The sequence below is a fragment of the Simochromis diagramma genome, unplaced genomic scaffold, assembly GCF_900408965.1.
Source record: "Simochromis diagramma unplaced genomic scaffold, fSimDia1.1 OVJJ01000705.1, whole genome shotgun sequence".
NCBI classification, from domain to species: Eukaryota; Metazoa; Chordata; class Actinopteri; order Cichliformes; family Cichlidae; genus Simochromis; species Simochromis diagramma.
In genome coordinates this window covers 5,899,791-5,925,122 of record NW_024387448.1, presented here as the reverse complement: position 1 = coordinate 5,925,122, position 25,332 = coordinate 5,899,791, and the positions used below count along the sequence as shown (strand labels likewise).

General features: G+C 41.4%; 1 protein-coding gene across 1 annotated transcript in view; it reads right to left on the bottom strand.

Moving 5' to 3' along the window:
• atp2b3b (ATPase plasma membrane Ca2+ transporting 3b) overlaps positions 1-25,332 on the bottom strand; it is a 70,599-nt gene that overhangs the window by 10,753 nt on the left and 34,514 nt on the right. The window contains 12 exon segments of the mRNA XM_040013705.1: positions 4,805-5,016; positions 6,366-6,579; positions 15,231-15,422; positions 15,800-15,906; positions 15,998-16,085; positions 19,980-20,159; positions 20,659-20,817; positions 21,980-22,055; positions 22,232-22,338; positions 23,158-23,292; positions 23,505-23,614; positions 24,781-24,913. Coding sequence (XP_039869639.1) covers positions 4,805-5,016; positions 6,366-6,579; positions 15,231-15,422; positions 15,800-15,906; positions 15,998-16,085; positions 19,980-20,159; positions 20,659-20,817; positions 21,980-22,055; positions 22,232-22,338; positions 23,158-23,292; positions 23,505-23,614; positions 24,781-24,913 — 1,713 coding nt within the window.

Sequence of the window (25,332 nt, the reverse complement as noted above, 5' to 3'; positions counted from 1 at the left end):
TCGCAAACTAATTAGGGTCGAGCTTGGTTAGTACATAGATGGGTGATTACCGTTGAATACCAGAGCCTATTTGAGTGGTTGTGGCTTAGAATGGGTCAACAAACAAAGAAAGTTTGTGATTGATCCTTGGCTCCACAAATCTATATGCTGAAGTATCATCAGGCAAAGTACTAAAGCAAGAGGTTCGTACGGAATCAGCCATTGGTGTGTGTGTGAATGTGAATGTTGTTGTTGTTTTTTCTACTCAGAGGACAATGTCTGAACATCAGGCTTTTCAATATGTTAGTGCTAACACTGATAAGTAAAAACCACAAATGATTATATTAAATAAAGGATGATATTACTTTCAGGTTGTGATTAATGTGGCAGAGGTATGTACACATACATATGAGGTCAGAATTACTAATCTCCCACCCAGAAAATGTCTGTTATTAAAGTAACTCTCAGGTGTTGTTAAATGGAACAAGAGAATTTCAACACAGCCAAATATCCTAGTTTTATGTGGATGCTTATATTATTTTACTTTGAACACAGAAATACTTTTTTTTCCACAAAAAGCAATCATTTGCCTATCCTTTTTGCTCGATAACAGCCCGCAGTCATTTGTTGTCTCACTCATGTCTCCTGAGCAATCCACGCGGATTCTTCTTTGGTGAATCTCTCAAGCTCCTCCAGATTTTATGATCTTCTGGCATGGACCTTGGTCCACGAATTTTCAATGTGATTCAAGTCAGTGCTTGGTGCAGGCCAGCCAGTAATATTCACTTTGGTCTTCTGGAGGTATAATTTGGAACATTGTCGTGGGGGAAGGTGACAAAGCGACAACCCAGACCCAGTTTTGCTTCTGACTACTTAAAGCTTTCTTTCAAAATCTTTACATATGCTTCTTTCTTTATAGTTCCTTCCACATTGATGAGATTCACAATTCCAACCGCTGAATAATATTCCCCCCACCGTGTTTCCGTGTAGGAAAGGTGTTCTTGGATTGTACATCTCGCTTTTCATTCTCCAACCAAAAGAGTGTGTCTATTCAATTCAATTCTATTTATACAGCGCTAAATCACAACAGTCACCTAAAGGCGCTTTATATTGTAAGGTAGACCCTACAGTAATACATACAGAAGAGCTAGCTCTATGGCTAGAATTCTAGTTTCATCTCATCTTAACAATGGATGCATAATTGTTATGACTGCCGTCGTGTGCTGGGGTTCTGACATGTAAATGTGAGTGTGCAGGTGCGCCTCCAGGAGTGGTGGATCCCGAAGATGGTGTGCCTGGATTGGATGCTGCTCTGGAGGCGGAGTAGAAGACGGCGCGGTTGAAGACGGCAATCCATCCATCCTCGGTTTTACCCCAATCGGCTGGGGCTGCGTCATGCCCTGTGTTGCTTTGTGAATCCAGGAGGAAGTTGGGCACAGTTTTCTCATATTTTGTTAGTCAGGAAAGTAAGTGATTGTTGTTTGGTTATTTTTCTCTGGGGCTAGGCAAGCAGTTGCTCCTCTGAGTTAGTTTCCTTTTCTTTGTTATTTTGGCATGGGTCCACCCCAAAGCCTGAGTGACTCCTATGAAACCCATTTTTGTTTCGTTCCTGTAAATAAACCATTCCTTATTTTAACTGATGGTGTGATGTGCTGCTTGGGGTTGAACTGGGGGTGGATCATTCCTCTTGCTGCGGTCGGGTCCCCTAGACCGGCCGTAACAATAATCTTTTCTCAAGGTTGTCGATAGTATGCTGCAGTCTAACTTGAACTCGTCTGCAGAAGTGGTTTTTCTTGGTCTTGTTAAAGGTAAACCTTGTTAGAGAAACCATAGTTGGCAAGCACAGCAGTAATGCATATCTTATAGCTGATCACCAGGTTTGCACAGATCTTAAGAATGATTCTGGGAAACGCTCCAAATTCCTTAGTTGTCTTGGCTGCCACTTGACAGCTTAAAGCTTCAGCTCCCTCCACAGCTTTTCTATAGGACTGAGGTCTGACTTCTAGATAGACCTTTATGTGGTTCTTCTTTAGCCACTCCTTTGTTGGCTTAGTGGTGTGTTTTAGGTTACTGTCATGCTGGAGAACCCATCCATTGCCCATTTTCAGTATTCTGGCTCAGGTAATTTGTCCTGTACGCTTAGCACAAATACAGCCCCAGAGCATAATGGTTCCACCTCTGTGCTTGAGGGTGGGGATGATGCTCTTTGGATCATAAAAGCATTTATATAGCTTCATTTGACCACAGCACTTTATTCCAAACCTTCTCTGAATCATTTAGATGGTTACTGGCAAATTTAACACAGGCGACTGTGGCTCAAGAGATGGCAGTTCGTCTTGTAATCAGAAGGTTGCCAGTTCGAGCCCCGGCTCCGACAGTCTCGGTCGTGGTGTCCTTGGGCAAGACTACTGGTGGCGCCAGTGTCCGGCAGCCCTGCCTCTGCGCCCCAGGGCAGCTGTGGCTACAATGTAGCTCGCCATCACCAGTGTGTGAATGGGTGGATGACTGAATATAGTGTAAAGCGCTTTGGGGTCCACAGGGACTAAGTAAAGCACTATACAAATACAGGCCATTTACCATTTTTTTATATACATGTGCCTTCTTGAGCAGGAGGACCTTGTGGGTCTTGTCGCTGCAAGATTTCAATCCATTATGGTTTTTTCATCATTTGTCTCTGCTGTAGTAAATAGGCAAATATCCGAGTCAGCAAATAGGTTTGATAATAAATAATATCAACTCATTAATATACTGGCCTAAAATGTATAAGGGCATCTGCACCCAAAAGCCTGTATCAGGCCAGCTCTGATAAAATGTCCTTTATTTCAGGGTCACTGACTTTGTACAACACAAAAGACTGCAAGTGTTTTAGTCTTATTGCTGCAGGGAAAACACTCAACATTGACAAACAGAATATGTTCCTGTTGCAGTGTGCTGATTTAAACGAATGAGATTTGAGTTTAATGGAGTATATAGTCACTGAACACTTTAGTCATTGTTTGTATTTCCCAGATTTCTTTGAGTGTGGATTCTTCTGATTCCAAAAACAATCAACTGGAGAAGAGGCTTGCAGTTGCCCTTTACTGGGAGATGGAGCTTTTTTGTTTGTTTGTTTTATAGAAACAGGAAAACATGGAGTGGGCTTTGAGAAGAGTGAGTGAAATCATATGACCTCCATATATGTGAAATATATTACTTTAACTTATCTCCAACCATCAGATGTACTGCTCTTGTGTCACCCTGCAAATATTTGTTGGTTTCTAAAAGCACACTTAGATCAAGTGACACGAGTTAAAACTTTGCGTGAACTCTGAACTCTTCTACAAGTACAACCTCTTCTACTTTTTCCAGATTATCTGTGATACAGATAAAAACATCAACATTACATAATCATACAATGCTGCTCTTAAAACTGGATTTTACCACTACTTGAGTTGTGGAAACTTCTGGACCCCTGGAGATCTGTGACCCCTGGGCTGATTCATCTTTGGTAACTCAGACTTGATTGTAAGCTGAGAACAGGGAATCTCTGCCATATTAGGCAGAGCAGTCAGTCTGCCCCAACTTACATTACTGTGTAAAAAGATGTATATAATGTATAGAACTAAACTTTAAGAGTAATTATTCCAAAACAATATATGTGGCTTGCTCAAACCACTTCTTTAAGCTCAAAGTAAAGCAGCACTCTTATGTCCTCTAAGGTCTACATGCCTCAGTGGATGTACCAACAGCACTTGATCATTTACACGTGGAACAAGGCTTATCAGTGACACTGCCATCTTTGGACCAACCCAGAGAGTCAGAAATCACACTGTGAATACGATCCATCATATCACATATAATATCATTTTGTAGCTTTCTTACTTATTTCTTCCTCTTTCACCTCTCTCAAGCTGCTTCCACTCTTCAGCTCTCTCTGATTTTTTTTTATACAAATCTGTTTTTTCATCACTATTATACCCCAAATCCCTTCTGCTCCCCTCAAGCCCCCCCTCTCTTGTTTTTCTCTACCCAGGGTAACAACAAGCACGGTAGAGTTCTGAAAATATTCTTCTTCTTTCTTCCCTCCTCTCAGTCTCTCTTTGTTTTCTTGTCTGTATTTCTGTGTACACAGAGTTCCTTTCTCATTGCATTGCTAATGTGTTCAGCATGAGTCAATTGATCCAAATATGGACTGAATCTATAAAAGTGACCAAAACAGCAAAATAAATGACTAAAATATAAAACCCAGTTACAGTCTTACTTCTTTTGGGAACATTACTTTTTACCCCAAACTAAACTATGTTGTAATCCTTTACCAAACTGTTGAGAAGAGACATTCATTTATGTCTCACTATAAATAATTATGATACAAAAAGAATTTAGAGTTCTGGATATGGAAATGTTAAAATAAATGACATGTCAGTGACATGCCATTTATGTAATGAAGTTCCAGTAAAAAAAACATGTGTTTTGTAGACTATGAGCTTCCATTGCTAGTCTTGCATCTTAGAATAGAACTTAACTGAACCAAATGCAAATGGTCATTTTTAATAGAATTCATCCCTCATACGGTTATTATAAAGGTGAGAATCTTAGCCATAAATCCAACCCAAGCTATTTTTGTAGCATGCTGTAAACACTTTAATTTCATGGACTTAAGTGTGACATTTTAACACTGGAGTCTGTGAGGTTTGATTCACTCTTGAAACAGCCACAAGTGGTCATTGGAGGAATTAGTTTTTGGCACTTGAATAACACAGTATGCTGTACCACAAGAAGGACAAAACATCAGCGGCTCAAAATTTCCTCTATGAAATACTAAAAGGTGTTAAAGGATTAACCTGACCTGCACAGCAAAAGTTCCCAAAACAATGGAGCAGAAGATTGGGTTAGAAAAAATGCCATCAAAAACATTTCTCTCTCCATGGATTTTGCGAGCATTGATCTCGTTGAAAAGCTGCATGAGGACAAAGGTGTTGAAGATAATGGTGTAGTGCTCAGAGGGCGGGGAGTGAAGCGGAGCATTACGACCACTGTCAATGTTGAACATTCGTTCGCCTGGAGAGCACAGAAAAAAGGAAGAAATAAAAGAACATTCAGACTTGGTCTTAGGGGTAAGATTATAGACAGGTTTAGGTTAGGGCTAGCATGGCCAATTAATTCAGGATGTTACCATGCTGCCAAAAAACAATTTTAAGTACATAAAGTCACAAAGAAAGGTGCAGTTGAGTGTGTTATATTATTCTAAAAATTTTCTAAGGTTTTCTTCCATATTGCCCAACCCTACTTCTGAACTCGCTAGTCCTCAGTGCAAAACAATATTTTACCTCAATGATATAACACACTGTTGGCATTAAAGAAATTGTTCATATTTATTTGATAGATTCCAAACTGAGCATGTAAATGGGGAATTTTCTTCACACATAAAAGTTATGGAGTTCCACAGGGTTCTGTGCTGGGACTAATATTGTTTCACTTAGACAATATTATTAGAAAAAATTATAAATTTTCATTCTTTCTCCATGAAACCAGATGATACAAATCAGCTAGTAAAACTACAGGTATGTCTTAAAGCCCTAAATGCCTGAATTTATTTCTTTAAAAAACTGAATGGCAATGGGCCTAGAAAGAACAACCATGTATTAGCTTATGCAGTGGCTCCTTTTAAAATCCAGAATTGAATTTAAAATCCTTTTCCTCATAAATTTTTTTTTTTAACAAGTCATACTTTAAAGAACTCATAGTACATTATTATCCAATCAAAGCACCTAGAATGCACGCTTACTTGTAGTTCCTAGAATTTTTAAAAGTACAAAGGAAGACAGAGCCTTTAGTTGAGGCTCCTGTGGAATCCAGTTTGGATGTGGAAGAAATACACTCTCTAATTTTCTGATGAAAAACTTGCCTTTTTGATAAAAAGTTATTGTTAGGTGACATGATAGGTGTCCTTTGTGTCTCTCTGTTCTCTTCCCTTTCCCCTCACCCTTAACTGGCCATGGTAAATGATCGCCCCACCCTGACCCTGGTTCTTCAAGAGGTTACTTCCCGTTAAAAGGCAGTTTTTCCTTCCCATCAAATGTTTCCTCACAGGGGATGTTGCTATTTCTTTCTAATATTGTCGTACATATTAGCCTACAATACAAAGTGTTTTTAGGTGACTACTGTCGTATATTGGGAATATAGAAATAAAATGGAATTGAATTGATTAACCTCTTAAGCCCCAATGCCCCCTGATACGGGGGCAAAAGGCAGGAGATCAGTTAGGCTTGGGGCTTAAGAGGTTAAGGTTAGCATAAAGGGAAGGAGAATACATTATACCCTTAAATATCCTGAGCCTGTGTATCAACCAGTACTCAATCTGAGTATATAGCCTGTATGTGTGTTTATTTTTAAGTGTATTTCTGTACCTATGAACAGCAGGGTAAAGATGATGACCAGCTGGTACACTCCATGGCCCAGGATGTTCTTCATCATGGTCAGTGAAATGAGCGGGTTGTTCCGGCCATAAGGCTTTCGTAGCAACAGGGCCTCAGTAGGGGGCTCGGTAGCAAGGGCCAGAGAAGCAAACGTGTCCATGATCAGATTCACCCACAGCATCTGCACCGCCTTCAGGGGAGAGTCCTGCAGAGAGATTTGCAACCATGGGTTGGTATCACAAATCGTGCATAAAGTTCTCCTGCAGTAATTTATTTCTTCTACAGTTGGAATTACTAATTATTTTATTAATTGTCTATGTGTGTCTGCGTGGTAAAAGTAATCTAAAAGTGACTCTAAGGTTGCTGAGGACAGACTGTCTGCAGTTAAATTAGTTTTGTATTTTCCATTTGTTTTTATTTAGTTTAACATTTTTATCTTCAGTTAATTTCAGAGTAGGTTTACTAATTTAACTTTTGTTTTTATATGTGTGTGTAGGTTCTCGGTCATTCTGTCATGAATCGCTGTACGATAGGCAGGAGTTGGACCCAAAATGCAGGCACTCAGGCATGAGGTTTAAACACAAAGAACTCAGCTTTATTTGCTGGCAGGAGTTAGGATGCCTGGGTCGTTGACCCAGGGTTTTTGAGTTTATTATATTATTTATAATTTCTAATCTTGGGTTTCTTTGTTAGAGTTCTCTTTTATGGTTTATGTCTCTGTGCATCCTTAGTTGTTGTCTCCCCTGTCTGCGATATCCCCGTATCCAGTCAGTGTCTGTGTCTGTCCTGGTCCCACGTCTCTGTTCCCTCTGTTGCAGTGCCTGCGTGTGAGTCTTTGTCTTTAGTTCAGTCTGTGTTATGTTTCCTGTTTTATTTTGAAGGTCCATGTCTGATGTTAATGTATCTGGTTTCGCTTCCCCTTATCTCGTTAGGCCTGATTTGCCCCAGCTGTGTTTCCCTCCTGTTACCCATTCCCTGCCTGATTGCTCCCTCTGTGTATTTAAGCCCTGTGTTTCTCTGTGTCCGTGTCGTGATCTACCCTCATTCATGCTGTGTGACCTGAAAATATTCCCGCCCGGCTGCCTGCCTGCCTGCCTGCCTGCCTGCCTGCCTGCCTGCCCGCCCGCCCGGCCGCCCGCCCGCCCGGCCGCCCCGCCAGCCCTGCCAGCCCTGCCAGCCCTGCCTGCCCCGCCTGCCCTGCCTGCCCTGCCTGCCCTGCCTGCCTGCACACAGCCGTTACTTGACAGCAGGAGAAAGTCATACAAAAGCAAACTAAACTGGAAACTCACAAACTAAACTCACAGTGAGACACAGGGATATCCCAAGGTAAGTTTTCTGTTCCACATTCGGAACAGAAAACAAAAGCAGTGCACAGTAAACACCGGAGCCCAAGAAAACAGCCCAAACACAGTTCAGTTCAGGGGGCCGACCGTGCGGACGGCTACGGCGGCGGCATGGAAACAGTTCAGGCGGCCGACCGTGTGGACGGCAACGGCGGCGGCGACTCAGACGAAGGAGATCTTGGGGAAGAGCCGGCCATGCAAGGTGTGAACGAGGAAGTGGCGAGTCAACCGCAGGACCAGACCACACGGCAGCTTAGAAGCTGCGGAACCAGAGGAAGCTGAAGCTGACGCTGCAGATGAAGATGAAGACTCGGATGAGGCTGGACCAGACGTGGATGAAGACTCGGATGAGGCTGGACCAGACGAGGATGAAGACTCGGATGAGGCTGGACCAGACGAGGATGAAGCTGGACCAGGCCGTGGCGTCTTGGACCCTCCAGCGGAGACGAGGAGGTTCTGGCCAGGCTGACCAGAGCCGCCAGCGGAGACGAGGAGGTGCTGGCCGGGCTGACCTGAACCCCCAGCGGAGACAAGGAGCGGCTGGAGAGGTTCTCCTGAACCCCCAGCAGAGACGAGGAGCGGCTGGAGAGGTTCTCCTGAACCCCCAGCGGAGACGAGGAAGTGCTGGCCGGGCTCACCGGAACCCCCAGCGGACACGAGGAAGGGCTGGCCGGGCTCACCAGAACCTCCAGCGGACACGAGGTAGATGGCGGCGTGGGAGCCGCAGAGTGCTGGACCTGCTCACTCGAGCCTCCAGCAGGAGCAGATGCAGGGCCAGAGGGTGTGGGGACCCCTGACTGAACATTAGGCTGACTAGGTGGGTGAGTGTGTGGCTGACCAGGGAACTGAATTGCTACAAGGGACTGAACTGAAGTCTGAACTGGCACAGGGGACTGAACTGAAGTCTGAACTGGCACAGGGGACTGAACTGAAGTCTGAACTGGCACAGGGGACTGAACTGGTAAATGGCCTGCATTTGTATAGCGCTTTACTCAGTCCCTAAGGACCCCAAAGCACTTTACACTACATTCAGTCATTCACCCATTCACACACACATTCACACACTGGCAATGGCAAGCTATACTGATGGCTGTAGTGAGAGTGGTGAAAATGGAGTAGGTGGTGGAGTTGATGACTGCACAGGAAAATGAACTAGGGGTGACTGCACAGGAAACCGAACTAGAGGTATTAATGACGGTTGGGGAGAACGTGGAGCTGGTGGTTGAGTAGATGACTGAGCTGGAAACTGAGCGGCGACTGGGCGACAGACTGTACTGAAGGAGACTGAAGTGCTACAGGGAGCTGAACTGGTGGCTGCTGAGCTGCAGGAGACTGAACTGGGGACTGTAGTGACGGTTGTGGTGACAGGGACACGGGAGACTGAGCTACAGGGAGTGGAGACACTGAAGACGGAGTTATGAGTAGCAGGGCTATAGGCTGTGCTGCGGGCAGCAGTGACGATTGTGGTGGAGGTGTAACGGGTGGAGGAGTGGCCGAATTGGTTGCGGGCCGGGCGGCTAATGGCTCAGCCACAGAGTGCATTAATGGCAGGGCTATAGGTTGAATGACTGAGTGAGTAGCAGCCTGAATGGCTGAGTGTAGTGATGGTTGTGGTGGAAGAGAAGCAGCTGGTAGTGTGGATGATGGAGCTAAGGGCGACTGAGTGGCAGACCGAACTGATGACTGAAGCAATGGTAGAGGTGAAAATGGAGCTTGTGGTGGGGTTAATGACTGTGCTAGCGGGGACACAGGAGACGCAGCTAGCGGGGACACAGGAGACGCAGCTAAGAGAGCTTCAGGAGGCTGGGCAGATTCACATTACTATCCGTAGCACAAAACACAACCCCTGAATGAATAGTCCCACGGTTCGACACAGAAAAAGAGAGTTTATGAGAGTGAGGAGAGAAAGTCAGGAGAGAATGGAGCCAGCTAAGAAGAGGAGGTTGTCCTCCCCTGTGTGGGAACATTTTGATTTTATTCCTCCCAACAAGGTATGTAAATTTCTACAGAAGATGTATTTTCATAATACTGATGGTGCAATACAATTTATGTTAAGCGGCTTTACTTTTGTACAAGGTGAAGTGTTTGCTATGTGCCAGGGAGCTGGAATATAACAACAACACCTCATCCATGCTTAGGCACTACAGAGCTTTGCATGAGAATAAGGGGAACACCAATTGTGGAGCAAGACCAGATGAGCCATCAAATGCCATGATAATATAGCATGCAGTAATGTTACTATATGATATAACAATATTATACAGCTGTTATAAGTTACGTGTGTGATATTTGTATTTGTGCTCTGTCTTTATTGTCTTTCCTCAGGCGAACAATCTCAAATAGATGAAGACCTGGTTAGCATGGTGATTGAGGACTCCCAGCCATTTAGCATTGTGGAGGACAAAGGATTTAAAAGATTTGTTAAATCATTAAATCCTACCTATGTTCTCCCCACTAAAAAGGCCATAAAAGCAGTGAAAATTTAGTTTTTACAGAATAAAATGTGGGCAGGACTGAGGCTCAAAGCCTCAGTGTGTAGCTGTCCATACCTCAACGTTACAAAAGCACAACTACTGTCCACACCCCAACCACACCTCACCTCACAGTAAATGATCGTTTCCATATTAAGCATTTCCAAATAATCATTTTCCATACTGCCAGTATAAATATACACAGTATACTGCCATCACTACAATATACATGTTTTACACACTCCTTTTGTTGTTGACATTTACAGGCTGTGTGCAAAAGGCCACACTCTTCAAATTCATGCCAACTAATATTTTTACATCCAGTAGGTGTCCTACTAGAGCAAATGAAGCTTCAAGAAGCTTTGCGCTGGGGTGAACCAATTGGATGAAAAGCTTCAGTGCTTCACGAAGCTTCATCTGCCCATCACTAGTTTAAACACAAAGAACTCAGCTTTATTTGCTGGCAGGAGAAAGTCATACAAAAGCAAACTAAACTAAACTAAACTGGAAACTCACAAACTAAACTCACAGTGAGACTCAGAGAAACACAGGGTTTAAATACACTGGGAAGTAACGAGGTGAATGAGACACAGAGGGCACAGCTGGGAGAAATCAGGACTGACGAGACAAGCAAAGCAGGACGCATTCACATAAGACACGGACCATCAAAGTAAAACAGGAAGTATGCCACAGAGACGCGAACTTGACACGGTGGAGACAGCAACTAAGAAACACAGAGACATAAACCATAAGAACCGAAAGACACAGAGGGAAACTCAAACATGCAGACACAGACTTACACAGAACAGAGGGGACACAGAGAAACATGAAGGGCAAGGGATCGAAACTAGAAACCATGGAATAACTCACACAAGTACAATAATACAAAAATCACAAAGAACTAAACATGCTGGGTCAGGAGACCCAAGACCCTGACAGATTCAGGTCATGGTAATCTAAGGAGCTTGGAAAAAAAGCCAAGTCACTAAAAGAAATGTCTTTGGAATCCTAAGTTAAGTTTCAGTTGTATCCCTACAACTGAGGCAGTGGAGATGGTCAGAAAACGAGTACAGCAAGACAGCTCCTTAGAAAACAGAACCAGCTTCACCCCTGATCAGATGTGCACCTTGTTAGGCCTCTGGCTTACCACCACATATTTTAAACGCAATGCAGGTTTCTGTAGAGGAAAACCTAGAAGTGCCATGGGCACATTCTTTACATGGAGGAAGGGGAAAGTAAAACTCTTGGCTCTTATAAAGGGACAGCACCTAGCCACTGGTACAGACACCAACTAGGGATGAACAGAATGACAAACAGTGCTGAGAAGTAACTAGGGATGGGTACCGGTATCCGGTGCCATGATGGCACCGGTTCTGACATAAACGGTAGGAGACTACTAACATGGTTTAGGGCTGTCTTTATCCTAATTTCAGTTCACAGACTACAGACTGTTAGACTTGATGGACAGCATTAACAACCTGCTAGCTGCAAACAATCATGTAGAGTTCTGAAAGCAGACAAAAAGAAAACATATTACTGATGAAAAAGTTTTCTATACGAAATCACTGCAAGAAGTGCAGCCTTACCTACTGTTTTTTTACTGTTACTTATTATTTATATCTTTAACATGTTTCTTTCCACATGTTTCTTTTTCCATAGCCGACAGCGCCTCTGTCACTGTGGACGGGTCACTATCACATGTTGAAATGTAACTGATGCAGTTTTAGAACGCTCAAAAACAGCTGAATTTAATTCTTTCATCTAGATTTTAATAGTACAGAATATAGCCATTTTTAAATATGTTTCCAGCTTGTTTCTAATGATATGATACAGTATGAAAGCATGTAATGTGAGATAAAAAGATATATGATCTGATACTCCTTTGCAAACTGACCAGAACCATTGGTGTCCTACAATAGTCCACTCTCAGTGAAGTAGTGTGTGTGGCTGTCACCTCCAAGAACAGGAACTATTCTTTGAGAACTAGCCTTCTTTCTAGTTACAGCACCTCTTCCATTGTGTCTGCCTGTAATGGCAGATCTAGAAAATTGTACTTTACATTGGGTGGGGGCAAATCAGTCTAGGCAGGGTGGCACATACCTCTTAGTGAAGTATGTGGAAATCTGCCTGGTCTCCTCTGAGTTTCAGCCATGACTTAGGGACTGAAAGCAGCAGTTGCCCAGCTGACCGGAGGGAACTAGTGGTTACATAAGGCTTCAACAAATCTGACAAATAAACGGGGCCAAACCATTTAAGGATTTAAAAAACAATAAAAGAACTTTAAAACTGATCCTAAATTTGATTGGAAGCCAATGTAGAGAGGCCAAATGTGGTCGAACTTTCTTCTACCAATTAAAAATCAAGCTGCAGCATTTTGAACTAATTGTAAGACCAGCCCCTATTAAAATGGAATTACAGTAATCCAGGCGTGAAGTAATAAAGGCATGAATTACAGTTTCTAAGTTACATTTGGAGAGAAAGGGCTTGCCTTCGATAGACGTCTGAGGTGGTAGAATGCTGATTTTACCACCCCATTCATGTAGTCATCAAAGGTAAGTGCAGAATCGATCTTTACTCCAAGATTTATGTTTGAACTATTCAAATGAGAGGTCAGAACAGCGAAATCAACATCTGGAGGGTTGGAAAATTGATTTGGACCAAGTAAAATCGCTTCCGTTTTACGATCGTTAAAATTAAAAAAAAAAAAAAAATTGTCATCATTAAGGAGAGGTTGAATTGGGAAGGTATCCGCATGACTAAAAGGTAAATAAAGCTGGCAGTCATCAGCATATAAATGAAATGACACATTATGTTTTCGGAAAATCATGCCAAGAGGGAGAAGATATAGCCAAAATAAAAGATGCCCAAGAATAGATCCCTGCGGCACGTAGAGGGGCCACAGAGGATGAAGCCGACCCCAACATAACACGAAAACTTTTGTTAGACAGGTATGATTTAAACCTCAACAGTGCCAAGTCAGAAATTCCCACACAATGGTGAAGGTGGGAGATCAATAGATTGTGATCCACTGTGTCGAAGGCAGCGGTCATGTCCAATAAGACCAGCACTGCATATTTACCACGATCAGCAGCTACCAGAACATCATTGATAACTCTTTCAAGGGCTGTTTGAAAAATTTCAGACAACTGGAAGTCATTCAAGTAGTCCATCAGCTGAGTATAAACAATCCTTTCCAAGATCTTACTTAGAAAAGGAAGCTTAGAGATAGGTCTAAAATTTGACAAGACTGAGGTATCTAAGCCAGGTTTCCTAAGCAAGGGATGTATAACTGCGTGCTTAAACTCACTAGGTACTTGACCTGACAGAAGAGTAGTGTTAATAATGTTCAGAATTTGAGGTCCAATAATACGAAATACCTTTTGGAGAAAGCGGGGAGGAACCACATCATTCGGAGAACCACACGGTTTAGCATTTAACACCAGTTTCTCTAAATCAGGCAGAGCAATTGGTAGGAAGGCGGATAGCAAACATGAGCACGAAACATGCTTAGAAGGGTCGGCAATAGAAGGAGTTGGAGGTCTCATGCTTTCAACCTTGTCCACAAAGAAATTAATAAACTTATTACACAAAGCCTCAGAGGACGGCACGGAAGCATAGCAAGTACAGAATTTATAGTGTTATACAGAACACAAGGGCTATGCCAGTTTTCTTCTGAGTGGCTGCTACTCAGAAGAAAAAACAAACAAAAAAGAAAAACAAAATTAAGTGCATGGTGAAAACTAAATGTCTGAGATGACCTTTAGTACAAATGTACAAGTTACGTCTGACCCAAAAGCTCAGACTGCTTTCAAATACTGTTTCAGAGCATTTTTCTACTCTTGGCTACCAATCTCATTGTTTGCAACATTGGCCAAATTCAATATGAGCATCAAGATGCTTGGAAGCATGATAGTTCCTTCTTCGTAATTAAAGATTGTTAAAGTTGTTCATAATACAGAAATACAAACATGTAGTTACTAGGGGTGGGCTTAAAAAATCGATTTTCCCAAATCAAAACTATTTTAGTTTGAATAATGCGATATCGATTCATTAAATCCTGTATAAATGTATTTTGCCAGAAACACCAGAATCTCAGGTTTAAGCTGACAAAACTATTTCAACAACCATCAAACAGCTAAAACAGCAAATAAGAGCAGGTAAACAGATTCCGCAAAAAGATGTAAACACAAAGCGCGGATCTCGCCGTTCACCCGGTGGCACATACGCGACACGCCATCGGGTGCCGAAAGTTGACATGTCACAGATTCTGAAACTGCAGGTTTTGTCACTCTCCCACCAAAATTCACTGAACCAGCAGCAATAGAAGATCAAAACTACGCTTCATGTTTGAAAAACATTAACATGATTTCTCTCTTGCTTTTGCTGTTCTGCTTCCACCAAGATAAAAATCATACTTCCTGCACAGCTATGTGTAGACCAGTTTACCATCAGAAATCAGTTTTCTGCATTATTCGTTTGCTTATCAAACACCAGTCTACGTTGTGCACAGCACTGTCGCCCGCTGTTTTTTTTTATTCAAAAATGACCTCCAACTAGAAAGTCTAATTTCTGCTGTTCAATATCGAAAAAATTTTAGTTTTTACAAAATATGCCTAATTGCAAAATACTTACCTCTGCCTCTAATAAAACCCCTGCAAAAAGCCAGGCCAGGAAAATCTCCTTTATGTTTTTCTATGCTTTATCCTCAGTTACTTTGACACAATTTTGACTGTCTGAGTCAAAACTGAATCAAATCAAATCAGTTATAGAAATAGAAATCGATACCCAGCCCTAATAGCCCTATTACATAACTGTACATTTCTAAGTTGATCATCGTTACTTGTCAAACATATAGAAATGTTTCCAAGTGTCAGGACATCACTGCTTATATAAGCTTGGTGTACAAATGCATAAAAAAGCATTGTGCATTACGTTTGCCCTAGCAGGTATAAGTGAGCGACATTTACAGAAGTGATATCTGTGTGTGTGTGTGTAGGAAGGCACATGTGTCAGCATATATGTGTATTCATCTGTCTGTCTACCTGGGTGATACAGGCCCCGGTGAAGGCCACGATGACAGCCACTACGTTGACTGTGAGCTGGAACTGCAGAAACTTGGAGATGCTATCGTAGACGTTTCTTCCCCACATCACCGCCTTGACAATGCTGCTGAAGTTGTCATCAGTCAGGATAATGTCAGACGCCTCTTTAGCCACGTCCGTCCCTGCGATACCCTGACAGAGATTGAGACAGAGTGAGGGGGAGTCAGAGACTCATGACATGATTCATGCAAGCATTCAAGCATCCAAATTACTTTGGAGTGCTACTGTCTCAATATCATGCTGTCCTGCCTCCAAGTGCTACCACTTGGCATGAGTAAGAGCTGTGGCCAAAATAAAATGCACACTACTCAAAACACTTGTTATTACAAAGTACAATGGAAAATACTCTGTCCTTTACAGATTTATAATAGATGTATTTTATACATCTTGAATCATAAAAAGATTTACTTCAAAAATACAGAATAAGAGACTGATTACTACAAAAAATGTCATGACAGAAGCACATTAATCCCAAATAAACACTAATGGTGAACAGTATCTCAGGTTACCATGGCAAAGCCCACATCAGCCTTCTTCAAAGCTGGGCCGTCATTAGTTCCGTCTCCTGTTACTGCAACAACCTGCCTCTGTTCTACAACGCTGCTATCAATGATGCCTGGGTGCAAACACAAAGGAGGAAAAAAAACAGTTTTAATTGGCAGTGAATCGGTTTGTATATGAGTGTGTGTTTTGGTTTATGGACTCACCTTTAACCAAAGTGTGTTTATCAGTTGGTGAGGACCGAGCCAGCACGCGCAGTTTGGGCCAGATTTTATCGATACGCTCCTGTTCAATCTGTTAGTTTAAAACAAAGAAAAGCCATAAACTAGTCTCTGCTTTAACTACATGTCACTGTGGATTCAAAGCGTTAAACATGTTACAAAGGTGTGACTGACAGAAAAAAATAATAAGGAGAAGAAGCACTTGATTCTTATATACTGCCCTCCCTCATTCAGTGTAACCATCCTGCACCCTTGTATAATGATCACTTACACACAGCATTTTTAAGTGTACATTTAAATTCATACTCCATAGAAAACTAGAGCCACAGCACTAATCAACAGCCATCTATCCCATTAAGCATTCTGCTAAATTCAAAGCCTAAAGCTAAATAGGCGGGATAAAAGCATTGCCCATACAATTTTTGCCTTTTATTGTGTGCACTAACTACAGTGGATACAGCCATGCCAGAGGTAATCTGAATCTCTTTATATTGGTTGCAAACCTAAATAGCTTTCCTTTGATAATTTAACTGATTTTAGATGCCATCTTGGTGCAAGTGGACTATGAAAATAGAGTAGCTAATATTCTGTGTGCTGCATCCTGCATGCTCTGTCTAAGATAAGATAAGATAAGATAAGATAACCTTTATTAGTCCCACACGTGGGAAATTTGTTTTTTCACAGCAGGAAGTGGACAGTGCAAAAGTTATGAGGCACTAGGCATCTACCTCGCACAGTGTACTTCCTGTAATTAGAATGCATCTGACTCCTAGTGTGTTTCATTTTAGATTTGTGAATTATTTGTGATTTGTGAATAGTTTCTCCTCCTGTCATGGTTTGGCAGCCCTCGCCAGTTGACCTTCACCCGATGTGTCTGTGTATTGTGTTTTGTTTTGGTCTTGGCTCCCCTCTGGTCTTCTATTTCCCTGTTTGTGTGTATTTGTTTTTGGATGTGTGTGTGTTTCCGGAAGTCCAGTTGTGAACGTCTGCAGACCCTGAAGATTTCCTGCGCTGAAGTCAGCCACACCTACTGCTCAGCAGTTCTCGCCAGCTGCAGCTGCTTGTCATCGCGGGCAGCCTCCCTACTTAACTGTGTGGCTGAGCTTCAGTCGATGCTGGATTGTTGAGTTTAGTTGTCAGTATAGCCCCGGCTCAATAGTGAAAACTTTGTGTGTATATCTGTGTGTTGCTCGCTAGACTAATCGTTGCGTCTTGTCTTGCCAGGATTTGGGATTGGAGCCCCTGTACAGATTGAAATTTGGAGTTTCCCGATACACGCCACAGACATGAACACTGTGTGGGATTTGGGAGAAATCGCCACGGGGGCCACAGTGCGGGGATTGTCACATTGTTATTCACCTTTGTTCACTGTAAATAAATTCACTGTCTCTCTTTTGGAAAAGTCCTGTGTTTGGGTCGGATTCTTACCACAAATGTCACACCTCCCAAATGTCATAAATTCACTACAAATTTATGACAGAAAGTTTTTTAGAAAATTGAGCCACCTATGACTTGTCAGTTTATCAGCATATTTTACATATTGACACATTAAATAATCAGGCCCCATCTTATCTTAATGACCTTGTAGTACCATATCACCCTATTAGAGCACTTCGCTCTCGCTCTGCAGCCCTACTTGTTGTTCCTAGAGTATTTAAAAGGCAGAGCCTTCAGTTTTCAGGCCCCTCTTCTGTGGAACCAGCTTCCAGTTTGGATTCGGGAGACAGACACTATCTCTACTTTTAAGATTAGGCTTAAAACTTTCCTTTTTGCTAAAGCATATAGTTAGGGCTGGACCAGGTGACCCTGAATCCTCCCTTAGTTATGCTGCAATAGACGTAGGCTGCCGGGGGATTCCCATGATGCATTGAGTTTTTCCTTTCCAGTCACCTTTCTCACTCACTATGTGTTAACAGACCTCTCTGCATTGAATCATATCTGTTATTAACCTCTGTCTCTCTTCCACAGCATGTCTTTTATCCTGTCTTCCTTCTCTCACCCCAACCGGTCGCAGCAGATGGCCGCCCCTCCCTGAGCCTGGTTCTGCCGGAGGTTTCTTCCTGTTAAAAGGGAGTTTTTCCTTCTCACTGTCGCCAAAGTGCTTGCTCATAGGGGGTCATATGATTGTTGGGTTTTTCTCTGTATCTATGAAGCGCCTTGAGGCGACTTTTGTTGTGATTTGGCGCTATATAAATAAAATTGAATTGAAATTGAATTAAATAAATACAAGCTTATATATAATAAATGTAACCCGGATTAAAAAGATGCATAAATAGTAAAAGATAAGTAAAGTCTGAGAATATAAATACCAAAGAGTAAAATTCATTTGTTCAATTTTCTTGTATATTAAAAAGATCAAAGTTCATGTAAAATGATTAAAAACATGTTTGCAATGTTTAAAATAAGTTATCTTTCTTTTAATGGGAATTGCTTGTGAGAACTGTAATTTCCTACGGTCTGTGAAGGTAACACAGGGTGGAGAAAGAAAAGGAGAAATAAAAAGACAAGACAAGGAGAGAGGGCGGTCTTGTTTTTATGTAATGTTAGTAAGTGTGTTTTGACTTTTCGTAAAGACAAGTCACAATGTCACTAGTAGTGACATTACACGTAAAGTTTCAGCGTGAGTCTGCTGGACTGTGTGTTTTGTTTCTTGTGGCCGCGCACGCATTGAGTTAAAGTGAGGCTAACCCAGCCGTTCGCTAATAAGGACTACTGTAGACTGCCGTTTCGCTAAAGTTGTGGAACGTAACAAGCTGCAGAGGATCGTTACTGAACTGGATAACGACAGACAGACGCCAGATAGTCACTCAGAGTACCTCTGGCAACGTGGGAAGCTAAAACAGGTAGCTTGTGGAGCACGTGGAGATCACAGACCTTCCTCATCTTTGTGCTACTGCATCCTGTTGCCTGGATTAATCTGGTGGGAGTTACAAGTTTCACAAGGTACTGAGTTTATTTATTTATTTTTTGCTCCTTGAGTGAAGAACTTCCGGTTGGGAGATCTTTTGGATTTATACTGGCGCAATACAGGCCTGCAACGTAGGGTGTATTTCTGACGGCTTTAGGTTTAATTTGGGACTATAATTGTTTTATCACTGGTGGTTTACATTGTATATGAGGAGATTCTGTGTACAGCTGGTAAATTGCTGTGTGTGTTTTGCTTTGCCTGAATACTGAAACCTGCCATTTTATTATTTTATTGTTTTCATTGTTTGGTAAATTGAAGGAGGGTTGCAATGCTCTACTTTACATGGTGTATGACATAATTTACTGCACTGTAGACACTAGTGTTCATTTTCCCGTGTAGTGCTACTGTTAAGGAATAAGCTTCATTGATCCCAGAAACAAAAGAGAAGTTAATTTAAAAATATCATACGAGAGTACACTAGAAAAAGAACCCAAAGCCCATTTATTTAATGGTATTGAGTAAATGAGGGCTACATAAACATTTGGATAAATGAGTGTATAAACGATTCACACTGCATTAGAGAAGTGAAACTAATGCAAATGTTCTGTAAACCTGCATTATTTTTAATGACCAGCAGGTGGCGACTCCTATGATTGTAAAAGACCTCTCCAATTGTGTAGAAGTCAGTGGCAAACTTGCACTTAGCTCTCAGGAAACATTTTCACTTCAACATGAAAATGATTTTATAAATTTAATTAACTAGCTCATATACAATAGCTAATAGCTTATTATTGACAAATCGTGGCTGGTGAGTGTGCAGTGTTATGCTCTCATGATGATTTCAGAAAGCAAAGTTGGCAACACATGTGTCTGCTTCATTCTTGTTAAAAACAGGGTCAATAATTCAAAAATCTCTGTTTTAAGTGTCTTTAAAGGAAAGAGAAGCCCAGCTGTTTGCCATGAAAGAGATGCAATCATTTTATAGTTTTAAAACAAATGTATTAGTGTGCATGGAATCCAGTTGACAAGGTATTCAACTAATTTGAGACCACCACTTACCTCTCCTTTCTCGTTCCTGATTCGTCGGTTAAAGTCTTTGCCCTCTAGACAGATAAAATCATCTCCGGGGTGGATGATGCCACATTTAGCAGCAATGGCCCTGGCTGTGTTAATGTTATCGCCAGTCACCATCCGCACTGTAATGCCTGCACGCTGACACTTACGGATGGCATCGGGCACCTTGGAGGACAAGGACGTTTGTTCACAAAAAAATATAACAATATTATTTTTAACAGCACAGTCGCATTATGGCATGAACAAACCCAAAGAACCAATTCAAATTCCAACTATTCCAAAACACATGCTAGCTCTCAAATCCCATACTTCCATACTGACACTTGGAAAAAGTGTATTCACTCAGTAAAGGACACCTAAATGCTAAGTGTTTGACGAGTGGCCAGATGGTGTACTCAGTTGCTGAGTGGACACATCTTGCCCTCGACTGTCACTGTCCTGAGTAATACAAAGCAGCAACCGAAGGACCACCAATTTCCAGCCAGTGGAAGGAGCAGAAATCATCAGTACAATAATCATACTAATGCTAGCTGGCTACCTATATGGCTAACAGCACAGTTTACTTAATACACAAGTATATATGTAGTGGACTATACAAAAATGAAAATGGATTTATCCAAATTACCCAAACTGAGGCAAACAAACACACTTCGTTGTATCCTACCTCAGGCCGTACAGGATCCTCTATCCCAACTACAGTGATGCAGGTCAACTCCGTTACTATCTCTGTCTCGTTGTCCCATTCTGGTTCCGGATTGGATGGAAGGTCACGGTATGCAATGCATATGGTCCTCAACCCCTCACATGCCATGGGCTCAATCACCTATTAATAATCATTATTGCAGCAATAATCAGGAAGATTAGACCACACTATATTGTCCTGTATATAACATTTAAATATGAATACACAGCTGGAAGGAAAAGACCTCAAGCTGCAGACAGCAGTAATGTAAAGATGAGGTGACTAAAGCTGCCACAGTGGAAACTGAACTACTGAGCTGGAACAAAATTGTGTAAGAAATTATTTTTCTCACGGCAGAAGTTGTTTATCAAAACGCAAATGTAGGCCAGTCAGGCAGTCTGTCAATTAACAATACTCAGCCTGCGCAGGCTTAGAACTATGTGGAACAAATACATGTGTTTTGCTGTTAAAAGTTTTAGTTACATCAAAGCTGATCTGGTGAACACGTATAGCAGATTTAGAATGTAAGTCTACCAACGCTGGTCTTAACTCACATTCTGTTCTGTGATGCTTATGGTGTTTAGTGTGACTCCAAGTGTGACTTCTTATCTATAATGTGTGAAGAATATTTTTGCTAGTGGATATTTAGGGTACAATATGGGCAGACTGAGTCAGGAAAGCAGTGGCCTTACAGAGTTTTTATCTGGTTTCACAAAGTAACAGCCAAACGTAATGATGCTGCAATAGGCCTCTGTCTATCAGCAGAATACTGGTACAAGAGATCCTTGAGGCAGCACCACTGGTGAAGCTTGTGCTTATCATGACAATTTCACGATGTAATAAGAGGTGTCGGCATCTCAAAGTTTGTCCTACACAATAGCATAGCTCCTCACTAACATCACGCATCTAACAAGATTATTAAACAAAAGAGGTACAGTATTCAACTCTGTACAACTCGGTATTCTGTTTTATTTCACTTTCTTAGCTTTCTCATATTTCTGTTTGCAGCTTTACCTGCTTGGCATAAAACAGCAGAAAGGCACAGTTAGAGACTGTGACGATTACTTTAAGTTTTGGCACTCAGCACTCAATCTGGATTTTAGTTTCTGTTTAAGTCACCCCTCTGGATGGAATTTCTGTTTGATGTTTGTGGAAAACAAAAGAAAATCTATCATGTTTTGTGACATGTAAAATCTTCTAGTTTCTGAAAATGGAAAGTCTTGAAAATTACTGAGAAGGTAGCTAAAATCTATTAGGAGAAGGACTTTTAGAATGATACAATGAAGGAATCAGAAAGTCTTACCTGTTTTACCATCTCATCTCTGTCACGTGGGCGGAAACTGCGAGATTCTCCATTGGCATCAAGAATGTAGGAACACCTGGAAGACAGATGAAGATTTTTGGGGAGGAAAAAGAGCAGCTTTTATTTTACAGATTAAAACCATTTAAACAATTACATTAAACACAGTGTGAGCTGTTGCTGTTATATTAGTTTACATAATCTCGTGTAACACCAGACCACTTCCTCCTTTGCTCATCCTCCCCTATCACTCACTTCTTTAACATGATTTCAGATGCTCCTTTGCTGTAAAGCCGGAAGGAACCATCAGGCAGCTTGATCACCGTGCTCATGGATTTACGCACTGAGTTGAATGTATACACCTGAGAGAGAGGGGAGATGTGTGATACATAAGAGTACAATCAAAAATAGACTTTAATATCTCTGACTTAACGCCCCACGGGGTGTGCTGAAGGTGTACTTAAGGGTTTGAATCTTTATCAATGTGAGAAATCATGCTTGCTGCACTGTCAGCATGTCAACTCATCATAAAGTAGGGGAAATCAGCTATACCCTCATCATTTCATCACTGAAACGCGATTGTGGTTTATGTAGCTATGAATAAGTGATGATTTGAGTCATCACTGTGATCTGCCAGCACCAAGGAAAACAACAGGCTTGTTTGTCTCCCATCATTGTAGCGGAGAGAATGCTGTTGAACCCAATCGTCAAGAGAGTGTTTGAAAATCCTGTAAGATTTTACAGCAGAGGTGTCAAACTCAGATTTACCAAGTCTGATACCCCTTCTCATTTAGTAAGCTTAAAGATTGCACAATGAGAATCAAATCAAGGGCCAAATGTACAGCATAGTTCAGTTCAATTCCATTTCAGTTATTCAGCAACAAATCACAATTAAGTATAATCCTTGCGACCTGCTTACATCATCAAAAGTGCAACAGAATGCAGTTCTTGCTTTGTTTTGAGTGTGATTAGCTCCCACTTGATTTTGTTTATTAAAGCATATTGTGAAAATGTATAATTTAATTCTCAGACTTTAAAAAACACAATATAAAGTCTGTTGATTCTTTCAGTTAGATGAGTTCAAATACATAGTGACCTAACCTTCTGGCAAACTTTTACTAAAATGTTCTAAAAATAAAAATTTAACTGGTAAAAGTGAAATGTGCTGCATGAGTTCCTACCTTGTACAGTCGCTCCTCGGGGATCTGCTCTCTGATGGGGGCATAGTCCTGTTGTAGGTCTAATACAAATCCCAGCAGGCCACACTCTGTCTTGTTGCCCACCTGCTTTGCCAAACCCCCTTCCACATCAGGTGGCTGATGGAAAGTTAGTTGAGGTGTTTGATTGGAGAGTGAGAAATGATGGAGGGCAGAGAAAGTACAAAAATAAAAATGACATTAAAGAAAAGGAACAGGAAAAAGAAAACCCACAAGTCCAATTAATTAGTGACAACCAAGGACCGGTAAAGCATTATTAAACCAGAGAGCAACCTGCAACATAATGGCACCTCTGTCAATACATGACTCACTAAGATCTTGGAGGTGTAGGCGCTGTTGATTGCGATAGCATTGACTAACAGATTCAGTGTCCGGGGGTTGATTTGTCCAGGTTCTGGGATCACACGGTGGTGCACATCACCTGAAAACAAGAATATCACTTTAATCCCCATTGGTAATAGATTTTTTCTGTGCTGCTATTGTGCCATCAAGCTGTTAATGAGTCACCCATGACAGAAAGTTGTTTTGTCAAGACAGAAGACTGCTATGCTGCTAAAGCTTTTTTCCCCATTGTTTCCACTGGTGAGTTTTTGTAAGAGGAATGTATGTAGTACAGTTATGTGCCAATACATTACTGACGGCATTTCACAGAGGCACTGTTTTCATCATGCAGAGTGCTGCTGAGCCTGTCAGAACAGTTGTATAACGTATTCTGTGGCTCTGCAGGCGCTTTGTCAAGCCCTAGAAAATAACCCTGCCGATGTCATCACGTGACTACAAATTTATGACAGAAAGTAATTGTTACAAACTAGGACATTGTGTTTGAATGACATTGCTAGAAACTACTGAGTAAAAAGGATTCAGTATGTTTTGGAGCTTGACTCATAGCAAGAATTAAAAGTCAAAAGTTCATCTTAGCCTCTGCCAGTCACTGTTAACCAATCTTTTTGAAACACGTTTCTTAACTTTGTAAAAGTGAGAAGTCTGATTTTGAAAAAGGAACATGAAATATAAACAGCAACAAAAAGGAAGAGGTGGCTGTAACCAATTCATTGCGGATGTAGAGAAACAGTCAACAACTAGCATGTAAAGTATTAACTAACAACGACAACTATTATTGTTGTAAAAGAGTTATATAAAGCTGCGCATCATCTGCAAAACAGTCAAAAGATCTAATATTTCTGGACACACTGAGCAGGCGCATGCATAAACAACAGTTCCATCTCCTTTATACCTTGAGGCAATGTTAAAAGGGATGTCATATATTTATTGTTTCAAATCATAGATCAACGTTTCAATTAATGAGGTCAGTTTATAGAATCTTTCAATTTATTTATTTAACTAGAACTAGACTGTCACTAATTGCAATACTGAACTACACTACAGAATATTAGAATGGATGAAAGTTTGATTCATTCTAATATGAACTAAGGGAGAGGCCAGCCACCCTTCGGAGGAAGCTCATTTTCTGCTGATTGTATCTCGTGTATATCTCGTTCTTTCAGTCACTACCCACAACTCTTCAGCATTCACAAATTTGTTCACCAATCTTCAGCATGGCATTTATGAATTATCACTTGTACTCACCGATGTAAGCCTGCACTACAGTCATGCGGTTCGTGGTGAGGGTGCCTGTCTTGTCAGAGCAGATGGCCGTAGCATTACCCATGGTCTCACATGCATCAAGGTGCCGTACAAGGTTGTTGTCTTTCATCATTTTCTATAAATGACATAGCAGTGTGTGAGGGGAGGACAGGAGGGAGGGTGGGATGGTGTGAATGAGGATAGATAGATAGATGGATAAGGATAAGGGAGGATATGGAGAAAATGTTAAATGTAGAATTAATGTATTAATAGTATACACTACGACACCAAACCCTTTTTCTGAAACTAGATGGACACTTTCTTAAGGTTCTCAATTATATTCTTTTAGAAAACTGATTTAGACACACCTCCTCCCCATCTTACCTGCCACCAGTGTCTAGACTCCGGAGGGTCCTGTTCTAATTCCTAACACCACTGGGATTCTGTTCTGCTATCATGGGTCATCTGAGTCTAATTGCCAAATATGTTAATAGAATTCTGTATCTCAATAAATCACTTCACTTCTTACAAATGAGCTCTCTTCATTGAACTGGC